The sequence below is a fragment of the Homalodisca vitripennis genome, chromosome 1 (genome assembly GCF_021130785.1).
Source record: "Homalodisca vitripennis isolate AUS2020 chromosome 1, UT_GWSS_2.1, whole genome shotgun sequence".
Lineage (NCBI taxonomy): Eukaryota > Metazoa > Arthropoda > Insecta > Hemiptera > Cicadellidae > Homalodisca > Homalodisca vitripennis.
The window spans coordinates 181,418,321-181,432,751 of NC_060207.1; the positions used below are offsets into that span (position 1 = coordinate 181,418,321).

Consider the following 14,431-nt stretch of genomic DNA (forward strand, 5'->3'; position numbering starts at 1 on the left):
CTACACTTTTACACTTTTTTATTGAGACAAAATGTGACATGTTAAAACGTTTATTAGAGAGCCAACAGGTCCTTAAATTTTGTTGTTGTCTTTCTTGTCTACTACCTAACTGTGTGATTACTCTTGATAGAAAGCTCCTATAGACTTGAAACTTGGTGTGTAAGTTCAACACTATTTTGGGGTCAAAATATCAAATGGCAACTTTGTATTTGTGCCATGTTGGAATATATGTATGAATGTATATACGAGGTTGTAATAAAAAGTTTCCGGACTAGTTTCACTTTGGGTAAATAGATGTACAGAACAAGATAGTCTTCCAGTGATAATCTATTTGTATTATCAGTAATCAGTGTGCACCATGATTTTGCTTAGTGACTACTGGGGTTGATTTTGTGTGGGTCTTTTTCTAATAGTAACCCTTTGATGCGTTTTAACGTTTCTAGCATATGCACATTGAGAGTTTAAAATTTGTCATGCCTGGTACGAGCAAGATGTTGCATTGACTATTTTCGGTTTTATTTGTGAGTCATCTGAATACCAGACTATCTTAACTGATATCTATAGATACTGAAATCAGTTTTCATATTTTTTCAAAATACTATTGATATTTTCAAAAAAGTCTGAAATATGATTTAATAACCAGCTGTTCTTAATCTTAATACTATCTGGTTCTTTGTTTATGTGAAGTGCAGAGTTAACTTTTAATTAACGTGCTTTGCTGGACTTTTAATAACTTTAGGAACAACAAATAATAATAAATATGTTAGTAAATCTGGTGTTATACATTCTTTAATGAAATTTAATTTCTCCAGTTGGATTTCCAATTTAACCAGATAACTTAAAAGTATATATTGCTCCAAGATTTTAATGAAGTATAAACATTGTTCATGATATTGTGTCGTTTCTCAAAAATTGTTGTATAATTTAATACATTTTTCTAAGCGCCAGTTGTTCACTTAACTTTAAAGTATTTTTTAAGAAGTAAAATTTTGTTATTTGGTCTTTTAACGTCTTTGATTTGTAATGACACAATCTGTTGTGTGTGTTATAGCCTTCCAACATCTTCTTCTCGCCAGATGGCCAAGTGAAGGTAGGGGACTTTGGACTGGTGACAGCGATGGCAGAGAGTCCTGCAGACTTGTGGGTCAGCGTGGAGACTGATCTGGACAGCTGGGTGGACGAGAGGCACACAGCCCGTGTCGGTACACAGCTCTACATGAGTCCGGAGCAGGTACTAAACCTTAGTAATCGGTTCTTCACTTTCATTGATCTTCCATTCTATTGCAGGAGAGTAGTATCCTAACTACTACTACTACTACTATAGTGCAGTCATTGAAGCATTGTTGGTCCGAATTTTTTTACTGTGAACCGAATTGCATAAAATTTTGGAATTAGGTTCATCTTACCCTTAACTTCAAAAGTGAAAATGATTTGAACTCCGCAACCACCCTGGGGGTGGTTGCCACCCCTTCTCGGGAGTGAATTTATTTTTTTCAAAATAACCTCGGATATCAATAGAAGACCTACTTTTAAGCAAAAAATCATCTATAACGTTTTTCGAAAAATCCAATATTTTTCAAGTTATTGGCAATTGAAAATTCACAATTTTTTCACGTTTTTCATCGGTTTTTTGCAAATATCTCCAAAAATATACGTTTTATCGAAAATTTTATAATGAAAACAATTGTAGCAGGTAAAAAAATGAACAATTTTGTTTTTTATAAAGTATTCTAAGTGCAATATTAAGCTAGATAATAAAAATCAAAGCCATTTTTTATTTTGTCTGAAATTTAATCGATGTGGTCAATGCCATCTAGCGGCGAGCAGATGCATTTTAGGCATTCTAATAAAAAAGAGTTTTATAGTGCTTGAAATAAGATTTAAAATGAGCACTATTAAAAGTCTATTGCACGTAAAATGAGTGAGCTGTATTGCAAATAAGAGGAGCATCTAATGTTTTTTTCTTTTAAATCAATGGGTTTCATAAGTGCCATTTCCACCAAAATTAAAATTAATCATATTCCGCCTAGAATCAACTTTATTATGAAGAGTTTAATAGATTGTATCAGTTTGGCTGCTTCAGGACATATATTTTTCAAAAAAGTCACGATTAAAAAAAAATTCAAATTTTTAAAAAACTACCTTTTTTCACAATATCTCAAAAATGACGACATATACGAATAAAAGTGTAGGTATGAAAAATGTGGGTATATTTCTGACAAACAATTTGGATTTTTTGATTTTTCTGTAAAACAAAAATTTACGGAAATATGATTGTTTAAAGAGCGCGTGGCAGTGCAATCACAGCCTCTCTTAAGCGCTTTAACCCTTCACCGATTGAGAAAAAGGTTTTTTACTATATATTGCAATAAAGGATGTTGTAGCTCTCTTAATTATCTTTACAATGGTTTTTTATAATTTAATTGTGATACCATGAAAATTGAAGGAGTTATGGTCAAAAAACTTATCATATGTTTTTCTACTTAGTAACTGAAAATTTCGGACTGTGAATATTTGGAGCAATGTGAAAGTACGCAGTATAATAGAGACCCAAAACTATTGTAATGTGTATATATATACATAATATGGCTCATATATTTTGGAAACGTAGGCATGAATACATACCAACTTTCTTATATGTATATATAACACATTTGAGTGATTTTTGTATAATTTGTAAATATTTTATCCAATAAATGGCAATTTTTTACTCTAAATTAAATTATTTTTAAATAATATGTAATCATATATATTTACTGTTTTAATTTAGGGGTGGTTTTAAGGGTAGAAAAGCTTAAGAATATCATAATCATTTTCGAGAGTGTGGAATAATATTTAAATCCTTTTCATTTTATAAAAAAAAATGTTAACAATTTTTTTATCAAGGGGTAGTTTTCAAGGGTTGAAAGGGGGTTAAAAATTTCATAATTATTATAGAAAATATAAAATATTACTAACTCTATACTTAAATCTTTTTATATCATACCAAAGTATTTTTTTGTGATTTTTTTCAATTTAGGGGTTGTTTGCAAGGGTTGTAAGATGTTCAAGGGGTTGAAAATGATTTTAATATGAGGTAATTGTGTTAGAAAACACTTTAAAATTTCACCACTTACTATTAAACATGTTTTCTAGCGATAAAATGGCTCAATGTCGATTTTTCCATTAAGGGGTTATTTACACCCCTTAAAAATAATAGGCGGAGTTCAGATCATTTTCACTTTTGAAGTTAAGGGTAAGATGAGCCTAATTCCAAAATTTCATGCAAATCGGTTCACAGTAAAAAAATTCGGAGGTAAGACCGTATTTTTCGCTTCAATGACTGCACTACTACCCTAACTCATTGCAGTGTTAATATACATTCATAGTGTACAGTAGAACCCCTCATATCCGGCCTCGGTTTTACCGCACCTCGGTTTATCCGGCCACTTCCCGCAAGCCAATATCGAAATTTATTTACCACGGCTTGCAGACGCGCAGTTGCACGCACTAGTCTCCTACGACTCTTGCGTTATTTTGGTGTATATATTTGTTTACATTTTCCTGTGTTGTCCTCAGTTGAGCTAGTAGGTTTAATCTGTAAACAGTTCGTTGATTATTTCCAGTGCGGTTAGTACAGTACAGTACAATTGTTTTGTTTCGTCAAGTGCTGTGTACTGTAGGTTGGTTTATCCGGCCGAATAGTTATTCGGCCAGGGGCTTGGTCCCGTGGTGACCGGATATGAGGGGTTCTACTGTACTCTCAAGATTTTTCAACCTATTATTTTCTGTATTTTTTTTGCCAATAAAAGAAGGTCAACTATCATGACATCATTTTCTCAGCAAGGATCATTAAACAATTAAAGATAGAATAAGTTTAAAAAGGTATACTAAGGGTGATTCAGAGAATTCAAAAACTGCTCCTTAAACAATGTTTGTTTGAAACAAACACTTCTCAGATGTTTGTAATTACATTTTACTTGGTAACCTCAGGACTACTTGTTTTGACAGTGATCATACAATTATGTAATGCTTTTGGATCCTAAGGAGCTCTTGGAAATGCTTTAAAATAAGTATAGTTTTAAGTTGGATGAAATTAAACAAATTTATTCATTTAAACAACACTCAATACAAGAAAACACTGTTATACTATGTGAATTTGTTCTCTCAGAGACTAGATAATTTTTGTGTCGGGCCAAGCTCAGTTATTAGTAGTCGTCAAAGATACCAAGCTAATACAGTGTAATGTAGAAGTTAAATAAGTACAGTGTGCAAATTTATAAAAACATATTAATTTTTTATTAAATAAATAAAAACAAGTTAACAATCAATGATACTTAGAAAGTCCTATTTCATAATGATTTACGAAAAGATTAAAAAAGATATTAGAATAAGATTATTATGTATGTATTTAATAGAGTGTGGTCTTGTGTATGGGATGCAATGTTTGTGTAATGCATATGTATAGTGAACCATGATTGTACACAAAAATATTGGTTACAAAAGGCATGATTTAACACAATGATTCATGTGTACCAACCATTAACTGATGTGTCCAGGTGTCCGGCAAGCCGTACAGCTACAAGGTGGACATCTACTCTTTGGGAGTGATCCTGTTTGAACTGCTGGTACCATTCAGCACACAGATGGAACGAATACATACCCTGACCAACCTGCGGGCCAACAAGTACCCTCAGGACTTTCAGAATAAATTTATACAAGAGGTGAGGATGTTATTTGTTGTAAGCAACTATTTCGTTTTTCTTTTAGTTAATAATTTCTACATAATATTTAGTTTTTTATCAACTATATTTCAATACCCCATATGTACATGTCACTATAAACCAATACTTACTCTTACTCTTACTCCCAGGGCCATTTATATCGGAGGTGATATTTAGCTGCACCAACAAAGCTCCTCCATCTTGAACGGTCCTCCGCATCTTCCTCTGAAGCGCCCACCTTCTCCATATCAGCCTTCACCTGGTTCCACCATCTCACTTTCGGTCTCCCACGGGGTCGTCTTCCTTCTGGGTTACCGTACATTACCCTCCTCAGTTTGCATTTCTCTTCTCTTCTCAAAACATGGCCTGCCCAACGGAGTCTTCTGCACTTTATTTCTCCTATTACATCCGTACTATTGTAGAGCTCCCTGATTTCTCTATTATGTTTTCTTCTCCATACCCCTTGTTCATATGATGGCCCATAAATTTTACGTAAAATTCTATTCTCGAAAACTAGAAGCTTTTTCTCATCCTTCTTATTTAGCCTCCACGTTTCGGATCCGTACAAAAGCACTGGACATATAATTGTTTTGTATATTCTAGTTTTAGTTTGTGAGAGAGAGATTTGGTTGAAAGTATCCTATTGCATGCATATGCACATCTATTTGCTGAGTTGATCCTATTTTGTATCTCTGATTCATCTGTGTTTTTATTTGATATTGTGACCCCAAGGTACTTAAAGTTCTCCACTTGTTTGAAAACATGCCCATCAATTTGTAGGGGTCCTCCTCTTTGATTTTGATTCCTTCTAAAGTGCATATATTTAGTTTTTGCATCATTCGTCTTCAACCCCACTTTCTCTGCCTCACTCATAAATAGTCCAGTTAGTGACCTCAAATCATCTACATTTTCTGCAAATATGACAACATCATCTGCAAAAGCCAGGATGTTTAGTTTAGCTCCAACTTCCACCCCTAAATCCCTCTCTGCTACACTCTGAAGTGCTTCTTCCATGGCAATATTAAATAAGATTGGAGAAAGACCATCTCCTTGCCTGACTCCTGAGTTTATCCCAAAAGGTACACAGTCCCGACCATTAATTCTTACTGAGCCTCTTGACTCTGTGACACTCATCTTAACTAAGTTTATTAATTTTCTCGGGATGCCAAATTTATCTAGTTGTGTCCACAACTCCTTTCTGATTATGCTATCGTATGCTTTTTGAAAGTCAATAAATATGGCAAAAAATTCTTTATTATATTCCCAGTATTTAGCTAATATTTCTTTGAAAATGAAAATCTGATTTGTGGTTGATCTGCCCTTTATGAACCCTGCCTGTTCTTCCCTGATTATTTCATTTGTATAATGTTCAAGTCGGTTTAAAACAATTTTGGATAAAACTTTATATGGGATGCTGAGTAGTGAGATGCCTCTGTAGTTACCACACTCTTCTTTTTCACCCTTCTTGTGTATAGGTATTATTATTGCTTCTTGCCATTCAGCTGGCATTTCTTCTTTCTCCCAAATACGAAGTATTAGTTTCCATAGATTTTCCACTATTATTTCTCCTCCTTTCTTCAAGAATTCTGCTGTTATTTCATCCTTCCCAGGAGCTTTGTTGGTCTTTAGCGCTTTGGCTGCATCCTTTACTTCTTCTATGGTTGGTGGTTCTATATTTGGTTGAACATGATAGTATTCACCAACTTGCTCTTCGTCCCTAGTTTGGTCCTCTACATTTAGTAGCTCGCAAAAGTACTCTCTCCATCTTTCTATAACTTTTGTACTTTCTGTCACCAACTCTCCATTTCTGTTTTTTACCCCATATGGGTATGGGGTAAAACCTCTTTTGGAGAATCTTATTTTCCTGTAGAAGTCCTTTGCGTTATTTGCTGTATTATCTTCCTCAGCCTTGTCAAGCAATCTATGCAGATACAGTCTTTTTTTCCGCCTCAGCAACTTGTTTGCCTCCCTATTTGCTTCATTATAGCTTTCTCTATCCTCTACCCTGTTACTATTCATCCACGCTATTTTCCTTTTAACTCGGTCTTTCAGAGCTTGCTCGCATTCCTGATCAAACCATGGTTTTTTGTTTCTCTTCTTCCTACTACCACATACCTCTTCTGCTGTGTTCAGAACTACTTCCTTAAAATTAGACCATTTGGCATCTACCGTTTCATTGTTCTCCATGTCTTCCAGGGCCTTAAATTTAAATCTATTCTCCAGTTTCAGTTTGAATTCATCAGCAATATTCTTAAGCTCAAGTCTACCCACTTCTATTCTTCTTTCTTGCCTTACTTCCTTTCTTCTCTGGATTGCTATTCGCTGACACACTTTGACTAAAACTAATGAGTGGTCAGTTCCACATTCCGCTCCCCTGATGCTTCGAACATCAGTTATACTACTTTTGTGCCTTTGGTCTGTGATCACGTGGTCAATTTGGTTTTTTGTTGTTCCACCAGGTGATGTCCATGTATATTTGTGTATATCTTTTCTTGGGAACATCGTGCTAACTATTTTATATTCATTTGCAATTGCAAAACTTGCCAGTCTGGTTCCATTATCGTTTGATTCTTGGTGCAGGCTCTCTTTTCCAATAGCAGGTCTCCAGACTTCTTCTCTTCCTACTTTGGCATTTGCGTCCCCTAAAATAATCTTCATATCAAAACTTGGTAACCTACCCACCAGTTCGTCCAGAAGACCATAGAAGTTATCTTTTTCTTCCTCTTCTGCTTCTTCAGTTGGCGCGTAAAAGCTGACTAGAGATATGTTACTAAATTTTCCCCTTAACCTAATATTGCACAATCTATTATTAATTGCTTCATAATGTATCACAGCCTCCGAAATTCTCTTGTTTACAGCAACACCCACACCACCGTGGTATCTGTCATCTTCACAGCCACTATAATAAATTAAATAATCTTTGGTGTTAATTCTCCCTGCCAGGGGCCATCGGGTCTCCTGAAGTGCCACAACATCCATGTTATACTTGTGCAATTCTTCTGCTAGTATGTCACTCGCCCCTGGTGCTGCCAGTGTTCTTACATTCCATGTACCAAATCGTAATTGTTTAAAGCAAAGCCGGGTCTTTATCCGTTTATTCCGTCCAGTTTCTACTCTTTGTTGGTGATTCGTAACAATAATTTTTTATGAGGCGGGTCGTCAGCCCAACGCTCAACCCCCAACCTGGAGGACCAGGGTATCTCTCTTAGTCTGGCTCCTACCTCACGAAGACCTGTCCGGCAAGGGAGGCCCTACCAGTAGCTACGCTACCGCCGGTATAGCTCTTGAGGTCGTTGGAGCACGCAAGCCCACCCGCCACATCAAGGCGAAGATACCTTCGGATGGGATAAACCAATAAATTGTAATAAACTCTTGTTTTTTCTAAAAAGAAGCCTTGTACCATTGTTGTAAAAAGTTAAATAATGCAAAATAAAACTTGTATTCGTTTTTTTATTTTTGAAATAAAGTACAAATACATTTTTTCAGGTTTTTTTACCTACTGTATTTCTTTCTGAGTAAAAACGTGGGCCTAGGTCTAACCCCACCTGGTGCTGAAAGTTTTTGGTTTTTCAGCCTCATCATCTAAATCACGATCACTTACTACACTTTCATCATCAAAAATAGCAAGATCATAATCTATATCATCATCATCACTATCAAAGTTATATAGTGCATCGTCAATGTTTTCATCTTGCAAAACAATTTCATCACCGCCCCAGCTCGTAGACGCAATTTTAATTGAAAATGAAAACTCACTTAATATGTTTCTTGTTGTCAACTAATAATCATAATATATCTGTAGCTATTCCAAAACAAACTAATTCAAAACAAATGCTTAACCAAACAGCAGCAGATGCTACAAGACGTTGGTCAGCTTAAAATAAACATTAAGCAACTACATATCGTAATAATGCTGAAAGTTGAAACCATACATGAAGGTTACTTGTATTGTGTCTGGTCATTTAACCCTTTCACAATATCTACAGAGACATTACAATGAACAAATATGAGTTCGAATGACTTTTTGGTTAGATATACACGTTGCAACAAACGTTGGACTGAGTCCAGTCTAGGACCAGAATGGACGACATAGCGATGTCAGACTTAGTTCGCCTATTGACTCCAAAATGTTAAGTGTGTAGAATCCATATAGTAGGTAGAACAATAGAGATATTAAGTGTATATTTTTTTATTTAGCTATCAAGAACCTTACAAGCAATTTGCTGGATACCTGTTTAATTAATATAATTCTTAGGCGGGTTCGCTTCTGGCTATATTCTGATATTCTGGAAGCAGCGCAAAGATCCTTTTAGTGTAATTTTTCAGCTTCTTGCCCTAAGAGAACAAAAAAAATTATATCAAAGCTAAGAAGCACTATGTTAAATACATTGAATGGAATTTTGAGCAGGTTTAAATAGCTTACTGTGCAATTTATTAGCCTGTGTATTATTTAATACATTTGGGAAACAAAATTGATTGAGGTATCGTTTCTTCTACAAGCTCTAAAATAGGTTTTCCAATTTTTAAGTCTTATAGTTGTTTGATTTACTAATTAATTGATAAAATTTGTTACAGTTTGAGCTGTTGAGGTTGATGTTGTCTCATAGGCCAGATGAGCGGCCGACAACATACGGTATCCGAGCACGGCCCCCGCTCAACTGTGACTCACCACTCGGTACCTCTAGTGAGTGGCACTTTGAGTTGCCGAGCAGACGCCGGCTGTCCACCTCCGTGAGCAAGTCCTCTAGCCATTCGTCCAGTCTGGACTCTTGATTTTCGTAGGTTTTGCTGTGATTCATAAGTGTCAATCTCGATTAGCTTTACGTTTTCTTTAATATCTGTGATATGTACTCCTGTAGTAAATACTAGTTGATGCAGGGTGTGTTACAATATAGTGCAACCAATTATATTTGTTTACTGCACCCGTGTAAGGTCGTAAAACAGTCTATTTTTAGCTTTTTAGATTTTACTCTGCTGACTTTTGCAGAGGATTCATCAGTATGATTGGACATCTAACAGAATGAAGAAGAAAGTCAAACAGAAAGTAAAGAGCACTTATGTAGAGAACATATCTAAATCTATGTTGACTACATTGTGATTCATTACACTCCTCCGTGGTCCGTAATTTCATTACAAGTTAAGTTTAAGATCTGATTTTCATAATAAATTTGCACATGAATTTAGTCCAAGCATATAAATCAACATTTGAATAATTGAAATAGAAGTGATTATGATAATGCTCTATGCAATGTAAAATTTTACATAATAATCAACTTAAAATAATAGAATATTAATAGTGATATGTTCAATCAGCACAGATTCGACAAAAGTCTACTGTTATTAATTATAATATGATTATCTCATCTTTCAATTCAAGTTTATTTTAATTCACAAATTGTAAAAGGAAATGGTGCTTTTTTAATGGTAAATCGAACTTTGTACAGTTGTATCTTGTAAATATTTTATTGATAATTTTTATCTTCCTAAGAACCAAACAAAAGTAGTTCAGGCAATAAGAATTTCACATGTTATTTTAAATAATTACAAGTAGATACTTGTATTTTTACTTTCTGTGTGATCTTTCTGAATCACATTAGAATGGTTACATATGTCTGTAAAATGGTTTAATAAGTTAAAAACAACAATAATTAATGTATTAGTATTACAATAAATTAGGTGATAAGATCACATAAGTTAGTGTAGTTTAATTTTTCTCTAAACATTTTGCATTTGTTATAAGTAAGGATCAAGATTGAGTTCTTTTGCTTATATAAAAGAATATTCTTATAGGATGTAATAACTTGAGATATATGTAGGCTGAATTAAATATTTTATGCGTTATCTGTGAATTATTAAAAACATGTTATTTGCAGGGAATTGAAACTAAAGTGTACCTGCTTGTAAAAACATTTGTGCTCCTAAACATTTAAAATACAATGTACATTTTCTTCCAAGCGTCACACAGCAGTTAGGTGGAAGTTCACTGACAGCCTCAGCCATGAGCAACATGGGAAGGTCCAAAAGTAAACAGATTCTATGTGTCTCTGATCCACCTGTTACTTGATATAATAACGGGTTACATCTTCCAGACAACTCATTCACTACTTCTTGTGTATTATATTTGTTTCTGGAGCTTTAAACATTTCTGAAGCATATGTACACTTGGTTTAAAGGTAGTTGTTGGTGGGATAATGTCATAGGCATCTCTTCAGATACCTCGGATTTGTCAAAAATGACATTCACTGAAGCCTCTCGAAATGTTGGTTTCTCTCTGTGGAGATAGAACGATGTGAAGACATAATTGAAGTGCCTAAAACAGATTGGTCATAAATGTTATGTTATTATGTTTTATATCAGATTTTTATAATTTTTAAAATATACATTTAAAATCTAGGTAACTGTTTATAGATAAACTTGTGATAATCAGAGAAATTTATATAAAGATATTTAGTTAAGTTTAACTTTTTCTTCTTTTTTATACAGTGGGAGCATGTGTTTTGCATTGCATAATTTATTTCATGAATAGTTGTTTCATAATATTATGGTTTAAATGTAGGTTTAACTTATATTCAAAAGGCTATTTGTCAATACCGTGCATCTTAGCTTTACATTCCTATGTTAAGTGTTTAAACTTAAATATGTATGTTCTGTAGTCACTTACTATAGCATGGATAATTTTCCATGGTGATTGGTGTGGCCATCTCAAACCGAATCTGTAATATGTAATCAGCAACAAATTAATCAAATTTCTAATCAATCAACTGCCAAACAAAAAAGCTCAATAATCTGGAATACATCAAGTGGAAGGGAACTTTAGGTAATCTGTTCAGGAAAACATAAAGATTAACATTGTTGAAATATATAATTCCTGTGAAACTTGACTAGTGTATTACCAATCTTCTCTTAAATAGAGAATACAGCAGTTAACTATTTGTATTAGCTGATAAGTATTTAGAATCGAGTAAATATATTATAACAAATTAATAAAAATACATCACATAATATACATTTAAATATGGATTGTAGGTGGCCTGTTTAATAGTGTTTTTTCTTATTATGGATAATGTTTTCTGAGTAACTTAATAGCAGTGTACAATTGATGCAGCCAACTTTCTCTAATCTAGCTACAGTTATTCTATGACTGAATTTTACTTGGATTCACTTTAAGATTAAAATGTTTACACAGGACGTTTTAATAATAAACAGATTAACCATAACATATATAATAAAGTTTTGATGTATGTTCTTTACGTTAAATTACGTTTTTCCTGTTTGGACATTGTATTTTGAGAAATATATATTTTTTATATTTTGATTATCATTATGTGTAAAAACACTTAACCATTACATATTCTTTCCACTGATTCTGTAAACATTAATAAATTGAATTTAAAGAGGAAGGTAAGAAGATCGTAGCCAGTAAAGGAAATCTTATATATATATATTTATATTTTAACAAATTGGATTTAGATTTCTATGGGAAAATTGGAACAATCTCTAAAATTTTGCCACTAAAGAAAAATTTAAAATTGAATGTTGTATAACGATGTGGTATCCAAGTCTCATCTAGCGTTGATTTTTTTTTATCCACCATTTAGTTATTGAACTTTCATCCTCTAATGTGCTGTATATCCCTCTCATTTTATATTTTACTAATATCGCTTCATAATAATAATAATACTTCTTACTCGCTTATTGGTTAACGTACAGAGTTTTACACTTTATTAATCTCCCTTTTCCGATAGAATTTAAGTTCCTATACCTCAGAAGCTGCAGACTGAAAATATCTTATAAATATCTTGCACTAATTAATTTATACTTGCATATTATGCAATAACACATACAGATTGTTGGACAAGCAGGATACACAAACACATATTTGATACAAAACCAGACATTTATCTTCCTAATGTAGTCTGATAAAAATATACATAATACATAATAAATTACGTGTGATTTTATATAAAATTCATGATACTGGTCGAAAAAAATATTTTCAAATTCCTTACGTTCATAGTTCCTTTATTGATTAGTCATAGATTCTTGTTGCTCAAGAGTTTAGTACCTAGAGGACAGAAGTTTTATGTTATTTAAGTTCGAAAATATTATTTGTATATAAGTAATAATTGTGTGTGTTCTTTTTTTAATAAAATAATGTTTTTAACACTTTAAAATCCATTGACTGTGCATCTTTTGCAATAAAGACTTTGGAATTAAACTCCCTCATACAAGACAGTTATGTATTTTGGCATAAAGAACATACAACAGAATTATTAGCATAGGCTCTGGAATATTATATTTTTATATTGTATATGAATTACTATTTTAGTTACTATTTTCTGTACACCTGCAGCACGATTGCCATAAATGTTTTTTACTATAAGCTACTTATCTGACCCAGTAAGGTTTTAGAAGGTTGACTGTATGTCTAAGTTAAGTTTGTTCCATTCAGTTTGCTTTTAGTTAGGTTTTAGTGTAATTTATACAGTTATGTAATTTTGATTGTAAATATTGTATTTATGTACAATATATATTTTGCTGTATTTTAATGAATAAAATATTTTTATTGATTAAATTTTTATTTAATTGTACCTGTCCTTAGGAAATTTCAAAAATTTTTAATACACTTAACCCATTGGCCTACTAGTTTTTACAACTTTTGACTGCACACTAAATCCAATTAATTTGGCCCAAAATGGAGGCTTTTGCTTCGAATTCTATTACTTTTGTGGTGTGGATGTTAATTTTGTTTGTTCTAATAATGTTTTACGGGGACTGTTACCGCCTATCTTAGTCCATATAAACTTAATGCAGGTTTCTAAAATAATGAGTCATGATAGAGCTTTGATTTATTTTTTGTCTTTTAAACCACACCTTTTTATAGTTCATGACCAACCAAAATTACAATTTATCATCTTTTAGTATTAAAAAACTAATTTTTAAAAATTCACCTTTTTAAAACTAAAAAAATCACAAAAATATTTTATTTCTAAGATGATACTTTTTATTTTGTAAAACCCTTTGGTCAGGACCTAGATTATAGTACAACGTACAAGTGGTAAAAATTTGAGAGGTCTAAGTTCATAAATGGCTGAGAAAACGTGCATCTAAATAGAAAAAGACCAACTTACGGGAATCGAAGAAAATGTCTTCAACTACAATAGCCTAGTAGTTTCCTGAGCTGTAGGATGGATTATTTGGGTCTTCACTTTGTGTAAACCTGTCTTCAAGGCGTTTTCTTTTCAAAGCTCTCTTGTTCCTTATTTTCTTTTCTAGTTCTTGAACTTTCTTGTCCGCTTCCTTCACTCGCACTATTTCTAGGTGCTGCATCGCTTTTACAAAATTTTTCCCTGGACGTAGGTTTAATGCTTCCAAAACTTGTAATTTACTAGAAAAGCCGTCATTAAAGCTACAAACTGCAGATTAAACACCAAATTTAGGGGTAGGCAGAGTTATAAAAGTTCTTTTTGGTATTAGGGACCAAATGACACTATTCAATGACTCATTTTGGTTTTGAGTTTTCCCTTTCAAACAACGCTCCAACAGTTTGGTTTCTAAAAGGTCTTTGAATATGGGTTTTATAAAACTCATAACACACTCAGGGATGTGAAAATGTTTATCATGGTCATACATTTCATTGGTCAGTAAACTCAGGTTATATTTACACCATGTCTCATTGTCTTTAGGGCATAGCTGATGAGTAGGTTTATGAAATGAAAATGAAATGA

General features: G+C 33.2%; 1 protein-coding gene and 1 long non-coding RNA gene across 2 annotated transcripts in view; one reads left to right on the forward strand and one right to left on the reverse strand.

The window, feature by feature from the left end:
* LOC124352825 (eukaryotic translation initiation factor 2-alpha kinase) overlaps nt 1-13,273 on the forward strand; it is a 43,831-nt gene extending 30,558 nt beyond the window's left edge. The window contains exons 14-16 of the mRNA XM_046802521.1: nt 1,052-1,231; nt 4,539-4,703; nt 9,279-13,273. Of these exons, the coding sequence (XP_046658477.1) occupies nt 1,052-1,231; nt 4,539-4,703; nt 9,279-9,476 (543 nt within the window). The 3' untranslated portion in view covers nt 9,477-13,273. The remainder of the gene's footprint in view (nt 1-1,051; nt 1,232-4,538; nt 4,704-9,278) is intronic.
* LOC124352826 lies at nt 4,066-9,279 on the reverse strand. The gene is made up of 2 exons (XR_006921539.1): nt 8,935-9,279; nt 4,066-4,652 (listed from the first exon to the last, which is right to left on the reverse strand). It is a non-coding gene; the product is annotated as an uncharacterized LOC124352826 (long non-coding RNA).
* Nucleotides 13,274-14,431: the final 1,158 nt, after the last annotated feature.